The sequence below is a fragment of the Macadamia integrifolia genome, unplaced genomic scaffold (assembly GCF_013358625.1).
Source record: "Macadamia integrifolia cultivar HAES 741 unplaced genomic scaffold, SCU_Mint_v3 scaffold_198A, whole genome shotgun sequence".
Classification (NCBI taxonomy): Eukaryota; Viridiplantae; Streptophyta; class Magnoliopsida; order Proteales; family Proteaceae; genus Macadamia; species Macadamia integrifolia.
Window position 1 is genome coordinate 502,752 of NW_024870639.1, and position 13,153 is coordinate 515,904.

The following is a 13,153-nucleotide window of genomic DNA, read 5'->3' on the forward strand; positions in this document are numbered from 1 at the left end:
GAGAGAGAGAGAGAGAGAGAGAGAGAGAGAGAGAGAGAGAGAGAGAGAGAGAGAGAGAGAGAGACCTTGGTAAGAACATCATCATCAGGAGGAGGTGACTGGGAGATGGAGCCAGGCTCATGTGGTGGCCTGGGAGCTTGCTTTCCTGTAGCCACTTTCTCAACATCCCTTGCTCTCATCTTGTCATGTGGATCTACCACTGAATCCTCCATGCTTTCCTTCTTTTTTGCCTCCCTCACTCAGACCCAGCAAGGCAATTAAAGGTTACCTCTTGCATGTATTTTAAATCATGCACGCATCGGTTGCTTTTATTAGGAAGCCACGTATGGAAATAAAAACACTTGTGTATGGTGGAGGGTTATTGAAGTGTCACTATCCTACTCTTCCACCAGGCATGCACCACTTCTCACACTTAAAAGCCAAAAATATTCATGAGGCTAGCACGCTCATGTCTCCCTTCGGCTGGTCTAGTGTTCTCCTTTCATTATTTGACCTGGACTATTTAACCTCATGAGAGTGTCCATCTTTTTCTGGCCCACTAATTGCAATGTTGGTTCCCCCTTCAGAATACATTATGGTTCTTTCTTTTCTTTTGGTGGCCACTTCACCATACATTTGTAAGCTTCCCCAACTAATTGGTTGAGCCTTGGAAGAATATATAATATCCTTTTGAGAGAGGGATAGACACACCACCTGCATGTGACACCAATGAGGCATAGGACAGAGTTATGGAGCATCATACAAGAGGGGTAAGGCGATCATTTCAAAGGGAGAAGAGAGATTGATATACAAACGTTAACTTTGTGGTACGTAGGTAGTGTGCCCAACTTTTATTTGTTGCAAAATACATATAACCATAGAAATGTATGTGAGATTCTGAAATTCAATTACAAGTCTGCATTTCATGGGAGGCACATATAGGAAGCCCTCTTTGGGTGACCCAAGTATTGCAATGTGATAGGTTCAGTTGGGTTCAATTTTGTGGATAGATAGACCTCAAGGTCCCTTGTTCATATATCAAATTTCAGTCAAATCAAACTCGATAGATGGTAAAACAAAACTTTGAAAATCATGGCTATGAGAGTCTACATAAAAGTGGCTAGAGAAATGTAGTCATGCATGGACACATATTAGCATGCATGCCAATAAAAAGGGTATTTGATTAAATTAGGATCTAAAATTAATTAGATATGAGAACCCTTGTTTGCATTTCAATTTTCAGTCGAGACAATTTGCCAAGTGGTAAAATAAAACTTTAAAGAAGATAATGGAAGAATACTGTAGAAGCCTGCCGACCTAAACTTTAATTATTGAATTAAAAACTTGGTTGATTTGAAATACTACTAACCCTAAAAACCAGATCTAGAATAGACCAAATCTGAAGTTGCTAGGTCTTAGAAAAAACAAATCTTGAAGAAAAATTGCACTTGAAAAGAAATGCTCCAAGGCTTGGTTCTTGTCACCTAGATCTAAGCCTAGAACTAGAAAATTAAAATTACAACTTAAATAGCTTTGGTAAGCTTGTCTAATTATGGTGGTGGAATGAGTTTTTGGCTCACTTTTTAATATCTTTTGTACTGTAAGGCATTCTGTTGTAACTAGCAAACATGATGTTCTGGGCTTTAATAAATTCAGAAAAAAAAGCTACAACACCATACAATGAATACACTGCATCTAATTAAACTAGAATTCAGATGTCTACATATAGGGAGGGGGAAAAAAAAGAAGGAAAGAGCAGATAAAAAGGGAAAATTGCCGCCAGATTTTCTCTAACTGCAAGGTATTCTATTGTAACAAGGAAACATGCTGTTCTGGGCTTCAGCAAATTTAGAAAGAGAAGCTACAACATCATACAATGAATAAGTTGCATCTACTTAAAAACTAGAATTCAGATGTTTACATAAAGAGAGGGGAAAAAAGGAAGAGGAGAAAACGAGAAAACTGCCACCGGATTTGCTCCTTTGCACCCCTTGGAAATTCGAAAAGAAGTTTTAGAATTCGAAAAGTCGTAACTCAATCATTCCTTCTTTCCTCTTTGGAGAATACCAAACTACAACTTTCCCTGAATTTAGGAGCCTCAGAGAGTAACTCAAGCTGTACCTGACGTCCTCAATAGATGGGCCATGTTTAATGGATAAGGAATCCAGCAAAAACTTTGAATCTACCCGAAAGACTATTGGACCTGCAACCTACAGGACAGACCAGTTGCAAAATTGAGAAAAAGGATCAGGCCACAGCTCTCACACCAATGAAACTCGATTCTATGTATTGTCGAATCCAACTTATTTATGAAATGGTGAAACTAACTAATGCCAGAGCAGTTGATATCCAATCCTCTTGAATGGTTACAGGATAAAAGGAAATAAAGCTCAACCATGAAAATGGCTAGGATCAGTGGCTTAGAAGATCCTTTTATGTAGCACATTAAAGTGCAACATTAATTCTGCATGAGATGTGAATGTAGCATTTTATATCCACCACCCACCTATTCAATTGCATCTTAACAGTCGCATTGACACATTCTTAAACCAGTATAAAGGTTTTAACCAAGGTAATAATTGATATTATTACTTCACTTGTACTATGATATCCCTACCATTAAGATGGCAAGTTCTCCCTTGTGCCATGGCCATCTGGGGATTTAGATGCACCAACTGGAGGACACCAAACATTCTAGCTCAAAACTGACAGTCAGATTGGGTCATCCAAACCACATTTTTCAGCAATATTATGTTCTCCCTCAAAATATCAATGTATCACATTTATAAAATAATAAAAAATGCATGTGGAATAGCTTTCATTCAAAAAATACTACATTGCGTCCTAAGTTAAAATAAAAGAGTGGTGATAAATAGCGATACCTGCTGTTGGAAGATTAAATTAAGCCTTGGCAAAGCAAGTGGATCCAAATCCCGTTTGACCGGAGAATTCCTAAAGATGTTGGCAGCTGCATCAACAGCCCTTCTAGCAAATGCTGATCCTGAACAAACGTCAAGCCGGGTATCTACCCTTGTCAGGTCACCAAATAGTTTCCTGAACTTCCCATGTTGAAATGTATAGCAAATAGAACCAAAAAAATCTGCATTAAGTGGATTTCTTTTTTTGTAACTCAAAGTAATGGCCCCTCCATCTCTTGACTGAGTCCTTGAATCAACTGCCTCTGAGCTCCAAAGCCAGGCAGCACAAGTACACCCTATTATACAGTGTGAAAAACATAAGATGAGAAGAAAGAGAACTCATAGAATACTGTAATAATTCTAAGCATTACAAGCCACAGTAGACAAAGTGTCAAGACTGAACACATCAGACATGCTGACATTTCTAATACTATAGCGATGAGACATAAAATGCTTTCAAGTGACACCTAGCCAATGGATTATCTTCAAGGCCTTGCCTAGGAAATGAAAAATCAGAACAAAATGATAACAAGGGAGAAAACAGGCATAACCAAAACATAGATTTGAACTAGACTCATTGTACAGGCCCACAAAAGCCATTGCTTTCTGGCAGTGTCTACACTCTACTCAATGTGTCAAGGTTACAGAAGAGATTCTGACAAACCATAGACAAGGTTACATGAAGGTCATGTGACAGAACAATTTACAGTGATACAATAGGATTTAGAACCTCCCAACTTGCAGATATTACAGATTACAGAATGGTTCCTTCTTTTTTATTTGGGTACCCACAATATGAGATCTTGGAACCAATGGTCAATTCTAGAGCACTCATGGACATCTGATAATCTAAACTTGGCGAAAAAAATTATTTACAGATTACTAGGTGCGTCCTTACAGAGAAAGTTTAATTGGTTAAAACACCATCTCATCTACAAGGTCTTTCAAGCCCCCCAAGCTCCTCTTCCCCAGTGCTTAAGTAAATTTCAGCACCCATTTATGTCATCCCAACTCTGTAAGTGAAAGAAATTTCAGAAATGAGGACTTACAATCCAAGACTTAAATTTAACACAAATCTATTGCTCATAACCAAGATCGTCACAACCACTGCCGTAACCTCTGTTTTTTACCCTTCGTCATGTTACCTAGATTCCTTTTAGATGGGGTCATCTTTTGTAATTTCACTTCAAGGCTTGGGACCACTCCAAGCACAACCCCTTTCCTTGCCTTCTGACTCCCACGGTCATTGCTGGTGATCAGGAAACCAAATCCGATCTTCTTCCTACTGCTATCATTGATCATATAAGAGAAGTGAAACGTACTATTAGGTCTCCCATCAGGATCCACACCTGCAAATGGCTGTACTGGACAACTAGCTGAATAGTCTACATTTTAAATTTTGTGTTACTGATTTGCAACAGCTCGAACACCAGAGCTCCACAATAGAGACATCAGCATTGTCCTATGTCCACTGGAAGGTTAACTGCACCAGGGAATTGAGCTACTGAACAGGATAACAGTGAGTGTTAAACCATGGAGTTAACTAGTGTTAAATGATTCATATTTTTCAGAGGGTCATGAGATTAAGGTTACAATCACTGGTTGCCCATTTCTGGTGACTGTAATATGCAGGGACACCTTCTATAGCATTTTTACCTATCGTCTCCTCTCCTAAATTGACTACGGAACAACGAGAAAGAAGAAGGATAATAGCAGATTTTTTCAATCCATTTGAGTTTTTGAGGAAAGCAGCTTGCTTTGCTTCTGGTGCAGTGGGTTGGGGGAGAAAAAAAAAAACACGAATATGGCTATTTGAAAAAGTGAAAGAGGGGTTTTGTTTTTTTTTTTTTTTTGGGGGGGGTGGGGGGAGTGAGTTTACTTTATACCAATATTGAAAATCATGGACTCTTGAGAGAACTATGTTGGGATTTTCATATGTAAAGGTAATGAACTAAAATGAACTGTAGGTAGTTTATACCACACAATAATAAAAAATATGGTGCAATGTTGTGTCATATACTTCCATTTGTACTGGGATTTTCACATGTGAAGGTAATACTTCAAAATGCACTTTCCTTGCCAGCATAGTTGTCAAGGCGTTACCCAGGCAACCTCCTTGTCATCCAGACGATTTCTCAACTAGGGTCTGATGTAGATCCCCACTCTGGACTGAGCTATCGCAGGAGGAAAGCCCAGCCCAAGTAGGGCTAGTCGATCACCACTTAAGTCCACCTAAGTGGTTATTTATGGATTAGTTTATTTGTTATTAATAAAGGCCCACTGGGCCCATCGATTTACTCACTTAAGGGGTTGAGTTATTAGTCAGAAATAAAGGCCCATGGAGCCAATCTGGTTACTTGTAATCAAGCCCATTAGTGGTTATTAGTTAAGACATAGTTAGTTACCTAATCTATTTAGGTTTCTAATGTCATCTCCTAGTTCTAATGTGACTGACTGCTCTGCCCTCTATTTATGGAGGAGCTCTTGTACTCCGATTTCTCAGATTTGAATAAACAAAATTTGCAGTCAATTGCTTTTAAACAGCCGAGATAGCTGTGGGTGAGTGGGCCAAGAAAGCAAATCCCACCCACAATTCTCTTGCTTTCTTCTTTCTTTCTTTATTTCAATTTAATGTAATTGTTATTTGCTTGCTGTGATAATCGATCAAGAGCTATTCAGATCTGTCAAGTGACTTAAATACTGGAATCGACCAGCCTCAAGCTAGGACCTTTGAAGACCAATCGATCTCCCTCATCTCTCCACTTTGGGATCTGGTCAGTCAATCATTTAGGGTCTTGTTCTGCTCTCCAAGGGGACCACTCGATCCACACTTGGAGGCCAACTGAAGTTACTAGCTGAGGTTCTTGAAGTTCTGTCGCTGTTCTCTCTTTTAGGTCTGAAATCAAGAAAGTGGATAACTTCTTCACCAGCTGACAGAAGTCATCCATCTTTGGGGTTGTTCTTCCCCATACTAGGGCCTACAATCGACCCCAGTTTGGGTCCAATTTGAGCAGCCTAACTCCAACCGCAGGTAACCCATAAAATCCCTAGTCGCAGGCTTCTCTCCTGGGGTTTTGGTTCTTGTTTGCTGATTCTTATTATTGAGTTATTCTCTGTTTGTTTAAGTATTCCCTGGGGTCTGTTCTGGTAATTTTCTGATTCTACTGCTGTACTTTGTCAAGCTAATCCAAGTGTTATACCTGATTTGGGTTTGGGACTATAATATATAGGGAGTAGTTGCTTCTGTAATCTACTTCTACATTAGGGTCGCCTTGCTTCAAGGACCCCCTCCAATGCCTTAGGTCAGAGGTTGTGACAAGTATGCTTGCCTGAGCTGTGACGTAGGTCATAAGACATTTTTGTCCAACCAATTTGAACATCTAAAGTCAGACATATGCTTGAGTTTAAAAGGTATGACCATAGTTGTCAAGGCGTCGCCTAGGCGATGACTAAGCATCCAGGCGGTTTGCTTGGGGCCTAAGTGACAGTCGTCTTGTTGCACTACATGTCGCCTTATGTTTTGGCACTTATTTATGGCAAATATCATTTAAGAAAATGATTTTATTTACTTAAGATACTATTCATAAATAAGCAAATACCTCCTATTTGAATCCAATAAAAATAGTTTAAAAATCAAATTCCAAAAGGATAAAAAGTCAATCCCCAGTCCATGAACAAAAACTGGATTTTGGTTATAGGGGCGATTTTCAACATTTAAATGCTAGGGTTTTTCTCAATTATGAAAATTTTATAAATTCTATCATGTTAAAATATTGCTAAAAACCAAAAGTCTAGTAAAATAATATTTTGTTTTGATGTCCATAAAATTATTTTTATTTAGGCAAATTTAACAGCATTCATGCACTTAAAAATAAGTTTGACCAGAGCATAACTTTGTCATTATAATTCAGATTTAAATAATTTTAGACTTGTTGAAAAGCTGGTTTTATATTATAACTAATACAAAAAGTCTCATATAAAAATAAAAATCATTTGACAGTCAAACTTATTATAGAACAAGAGCATTTCTCTAAATATTGATTTTTTATAACTTAATATGACTTAATGTTAATTTTTTATGATTTGATGTGACTAAATTTTGATTTTTAAGGACTTTATGAGGGTTAATCTTGATTTTTTATGATACAAGGTACTAACTAATGTTAAAAAATAGGAAAAAATAAAAAATTACACTTGGTCGCTTTGTTTGCCTTAAGGCAGGCGCCTTCTCGCCTAAGCATTTAGACAACCCTCCACCACCTTGGTTCGCCTTGGCGCCGTAACAACTATGGATATGACATATGCAAAGTAATTATTACAGTAGTTTTCGAACTAGTTGTTGCATCTACTGTTTGTTTGTTGATCAACCCATGTAAGCTTTTGGATTAATCTAAATTTCAAAAAGCACCTACCTACAGTTCATTTTAGTAAAATACCATTAATCTAAATTCCAAAAGCACCTACCTATCTTGGACCTTCTCATGTCTATCCACGTCTGCCACATGGAAAGTTTTGAAACTTGGTTCAATCCTTCATGTTCACCTAATGGGCACTTAAATGTGTGAAGATGTTATCCACATCATCAGCAATCCATCAAGCAAGTTACAACCTAATCCATTAACCCAAACCGGGACTTGTTTTTCGTGACAAGGCAACCTTTAGGGTTGTATTCCTCTTGGCCTTTATTCACATTGTCCCATAACTTTGTTGTGTGATGGGTGGAGATATAAAGCTTTGAAATTTCATTTTAAAATTCAACCTTATCAACTCCTATACAAGGGTAGACATCCAAACATGATAGGCCATATAGTAGAAATGTGATCCGCAACTTGAGATGTGGGAAATCCAAGGGGAGGGGTTTACCATCCAACGATGAATTTGCCTAAAGTTTCCCTCCGCATGGCTCGAAAGGGAGGAACATCAGAAACAGGTTCTTGAAAGATCTCCTTCGCCCTATTCACAATTGCACACACAAGAGCATGGTGGAAGGGCCAAGAGAGCAATGCAGTAGCAATTTTGTAGATAGGCCTGAACCCAATTGTAAGCTTAGATCGGGATGATTTGGGTCCAAATTGGGTTTTAGATATATAGGGATTTATTTGTAGAGTTGGACTTATCTTGTAATCTTTATTTTTGTGGGAAGTAGGATTGCGTAAGAGATTTGTTTCTTTATTTGAGATAGTTACCTAGTTTATTACAGTTTCTATTTTGGGATAGGGTTAGTAGTCGTTGCTTCTTTATATATTAGATGTAACCCAACGAAATACATAGAAAATGGAATATCATGTTTGGTTTGGGTTGTACCCTGTGTGGCCTGAGGCAGCCAGTTTGGCTGTGGTGTTCTTCGTCCCTTTCTCCCCCTGTTCCCCTTCCTTTCTCTCCTATTCTTCTCCTGTTCTTCCTTCCTTTTTTCCTTTTCTTTTTTCCTACTCGATTCTAAAGTTTCTGGCAGCCCACCTAAGGCTGGTCAATCTCCTTCGTGTCTTGTCCGTTCACTGTTAAACTTGGGAGTTGTGGTCGCTACCCCTGGGTGATCAAAACCTCACAGCTTCATCCCTTAAAACCCTCTCTGCTGAGAGAACCACATCAAACCTCAGATCTGGTTCCTTGCCCTCTGCCAGATCTTGTTTCAGCAATTTGTTACCATGTTGATATGAATATGTTGGCACTGCTATTGGTTGAGACTATGAGATTTGGGGAATATGTACTTGATCTTTTGTCTGAGTTAAACAACCCAGACGAGGGTTTTCGAACCTTTGATTGCATCAGATAGAAAGGGTAGGAGGTACCTAATTAACTTCTACTTAGGTGCTCTCAGATATTCTCCAAGAATTGAGGTTGTTGGTAGAAAGAAGGGTATTAGTCTCTCTCAAAGGAAATATGTACTTGATCTTTTGTCTAAGATTGGCATATTAGTTACTAAATCTGATGATACCTCTATGGATCCTCATAAAAAAATTAAAGTTGTGACGATAAGGAGCTTCGAGACAAGCATCAAAATAGAAGATTGGTTGGTAAACTCATCTATCTCACTGTGACTAGGCTTGACATATCGTTTGCAGTTGGTGTTATAAACCAGTGCATGGAGAAACCCAAGAGGCTCACTGGGAGGCAACATGTTGTATTTTAAGATATCTTATGGGTGCTCTAGAAAAAAAGTCTCATTTATAAACCTCACATCGATATTGATCTTGTTGGTCACTCTGATACTGACTGGCAGGTGCTGAAGGTGATAGGAGGTTGACCATTGTTTATTGAACGTTTGTTAGTGGTAATCTTGTTACTTGGAGGAGCTTGCAATTAGAAGCTTTATTATGATTACAAATATATCTTTAAGCTGTCGATTAAGGTAACATAACTCCCTAATTGACCAGAATTTGTTTTCTCCCTTATTCTCTTCTTCCTTCTCTTATAAATATATCTTTACTGTGATTAGGCCTGTAATGGTAACTGACTGTCCAATGGAAGTATCATCTTCCATCAAGTAATGAGGACAAGTGACAAATCAAATAGAGCCTGACAACTGAACAAAGTCAATTCAGATTCAAATATAACCTGATACCAGTCAGTATAAGAAGAAAAAGGACAGATTTCATGATGACTCAGGAATGAGAAAATTCAAACTTGAGGATCTCAAAAGTTTCATCAAGACCACACAAGCAGATGACATGGCAGAAAGGGAAGGAAAAAACACCCCAGGAAAAAAAATGGTCTGATGTGCTACCCTGGTGTCAACAACTTGTAAGTCTCAATACAGCAAACAAGTAAAATTAATTATAAATGGACAATCAATGTCATTAGTTGCATCCTACCGCAGAATTAAGGAAAAGAAAGCATAGGGAACATAACCCCCCCCCTTAAAAAAAATACTAAAAGCTGATACACACTTTAGCAGACAACTTTAGAAGAGAAAAAGGAAAAAAAGCAGATATGGGAGGATCGGTAAAGTTGACCATTTCATATATTGAAATCCCAAAATAGTAATATTTCATTTGATGAAATCAAAGACAAACTACATTAAATTTAAATTCTTTAGCAAGAAAAATTTTGTTTAGGAGCACAGATACATTACCAATAATTCCAGATATTGCCGCATGAGGTTCTCTCAGACGTACATCATATGATGGCCGCCAATAGAAACCCTTGTCTGTTTTTACCATCATTTCCTTCTTTGTCTCCTTTTGTCTCCAGAAATCCATGCTCTTTTCATATGAAAAGGCAGTTTTTGCACATAATCCAGGCATTAGAGCTAAAGGCGGGTCACCAATGGTGCCGTTGACAGCCTGGGGATGACCACTATTTTTGTGTATACTGAAACGGTACCTCAAACCAGATTCAGAAACAAGAGATGACAAATCTAAGGAGATTGATTCAGGTACTTCCCAGTATTTTCCATTCCGGTCGATGAAGAGCTCAGGCCATGCTGCTTCTAGAGTAACATCATGATGTGGAAGCTGCAAATAAGCAATAAGTGTTGAGGCACCATACATGATGTACTCTTAAGCAAATTCATGGAAGTATAAAATAGAAATGAAGGCAGTCAATAAAGAATTGCCAAGAAGAAGAAATTGTCGCACAAGGAACAGCTTTGCAATTCAGATGCAAAAAAAATGTCTTAGGTTAGATGCATAAAAGATGTCACATGAGCTCCCCCCCACCCAAAAAATAAAATAAAATTGAAAACTGATCTGTAGAATATAAAAAATGCAAATGTTGACTAACCAAAAAAACTGAGGTAGGATGGCTTGCATAATTTGATTGAGGAAGGAGTGATCTTTACCCAAGCAACTTTCCTTCAGAATATACTAGATATAAAATGTAGAGAAAGTGGGACTTACGTGGAGGTAAATTAGGAACAATAACTAATCCAATAGGATTGAATTGAAGATCTCTAAAACAGAGATAGCAAACCCTTTTGAATTCCTTTAGGATCAATTACCAAGACTAGTCCACAAGAATAACACCCAAACATCTGTTGACTTTGGAACCATCAATCTTCCAATTCGAGGTTTTAGTGTTTCCTCTCTTTTCAAATTCCCCAATATATAGCATACAGCAGGATCATCTTCATCATCAAACCCTTGATGACATATAAGAACAGGTGGTGATGATTTCTTTAATAAAGTTAGACATCACATTGCTGAAGCCAACCCAAAGTACCCTACAAGATAGAATTTAATTTTCCTGACTATGTGACAATCAAGAAATAGTTGACATGCCCTTTCTTCTGCAGATTCAAACACCACATGGTTGTACACCAAGGCACCATTTGATAACGTTTCTGCTGTTTTTGTGTCTAGAAACAGTAGAAATGGCTTTCATTTCACATTTTCGGAAACAAAAACAGATTTTTTGATGTTTGATAAACCTGTTTTTTGAAACGTATTTTGTAGACATAATGCCACTAAAAAACCCAATAGTATCATCGGATGCCCAAAAGGGAGAGAGGGTTCGATTACCTCTTTTTAGATTTAAATAGTTGAGAGATTTATTCGGCACAACAACCTTTTTTTTTTTCTCTCAAATTCGTTTCTAAAAATGATGAAACAAGTCCGAATTGTTTCGTCAAAGTCGTTTCTAGAATTATAAATAGGCATAAATTTTGATTTATGTTTATAGAAACGGGTGAAACAGAACAACTTTATCAAACGCTTTTTAGGCTATTTATTCGTTTCTAGGAACAAGAAAACACAGAAATGACAGAAACAGAGCGTTGTCAAACGGTGCCCAAGTGTATGCCATGGCATTAAAGCTGCTGAATGTAAGGCCTTTTATCAAATTGTAGACTACAAGTTCCCCATAAGTAAACTATGCAAGTTCCCCATAAGCAAACTATGCGTCCAGGGAATGGAGACTACATGACACATCTTCTTAAGAATGCTTCTCATGCCAGATTTGAAGAAACTATATACCCAAACGATGTCATAAAATAGGAAGAAGAACACAACGAGTCATATCTCATGTGTCCCACCTAGAAAGGCTTTCTACGATCTCTACTATCATATATGATATAACCACACATCATACCATGATACTACAAAGCTCAAAATGCTTACAATATTAAGATCACCACAGGAGGATAATATTGTATGATATAAAAATCAAGATCACCATTTCATGAGTCCAACATAACAAATAATAAGCGGTAAAATCACACAAGTATACTGGAGATTTAACATTCTCACTTAAGTATACAGGATATTTAACATTCTCACATAAGTATACTGGATATTAACATTCTCAAAGTACCAGTACCACAACACAGCATGATAGATTTTCTATCGTAAAAAGGAACCCATGGCTCACCCTTCTTTAGATTGGGCAAAACCCGGGCCCATTTAAGACCCTGCAATTCACATGGACCAGGAAAAGTCCCAGGCTCATGAGGAATTGAGAACCATGGAACCCCATGCAGATGGCCCCAAGGGGTAGAGTGGAATCAAACACAGGACCTCCGCTTCCTGAGGTGTGGTACCTTGACAACTACTCCTTGGGATTACAGCATGATAATCCTGCATTCTACTACTGGAAAACAATTCTTAAGCAGTCAGATCTATAATCTTATGTGTTTTCCCAACTTTGATAGTAATAAATTAGTTTCACCAACAAAAAGACAATACTGTAAATACTAAATATTATTGAAAGATGTTCAGCTTCAAAAACCTATAGCATGAAATTTTCATGTTTGATGAGGCAGTATATGTGGCCCCATACCAGATCTTAGAAAATGATAAGCTCTGTCTTGCATCTCGTCAGCTAAATAAATGAAAATTAAATAAGTTTAAAACAATAACATAATGTAAGCTACGGAATATAAGTAATACTGAAAAGTGAAAAGTGAAATCCAATATGTAACTCATAGTCTTAGAGATCTAGTGTCAATGGGGAAAACAAACTTAAAAAGTCAAGCACACCAAACCCAACTTGATGTTGCATTGGACATCTACAATTATTCCACATAAAAGAGATGCACTTTTACATTTATCAGGCTCATACAGTCTCATTTTAATACAGAAATGATGCACTTAGACAGATAATACACAAAAGAATCATATAAATAATATCATAATTAAATAATGCACATTTTTATAATTAATGCTTAGGCTGCATTTGGTAATAGAGACGTTTCGTGTCAAAAACGGAAATTGCAGTTTCTGTGTCAGAATATCTTTTTTTTTTTTTTGGAACGAAACTGAAACAACGGAACTACCTTTTTTCGTTCCGTCAATTCTCCTTTTTTTCGTTTTTTTTTTTTT

At 37.6% G+C, this 13,153-nt stretch overlaps 1 protein-coding gene across 1 annotated transcript in view; it reads right to left on the reverse strand.

Moving 5' to 3' along the window:
• Window positions 1–1,655: 1,655 nt before the first annotated feature.
• Window positions 1,656–13,153, reverse strand: part of LOC122071255 (protein TRIGALACTOSYLDIACYLGLYCEROL 4, chloroplastic) — a gene marked incomplete in the record, with an annotated part of 13,055 nt that continues 1,557 nt past the window's right edge. Inside the window, 3 exon segments of the mRNA XM_042635577.1 lie at window positions 1,656–2,189; window positions 2,862–3,193; window positions 9,970–10,351. Of these exon segments, the coding sequence (XP_042491511.1) occupies window positions 1,992–2,189; window positions 2,862–3,193; window positions 9,970–10,351 (912 nt within the window).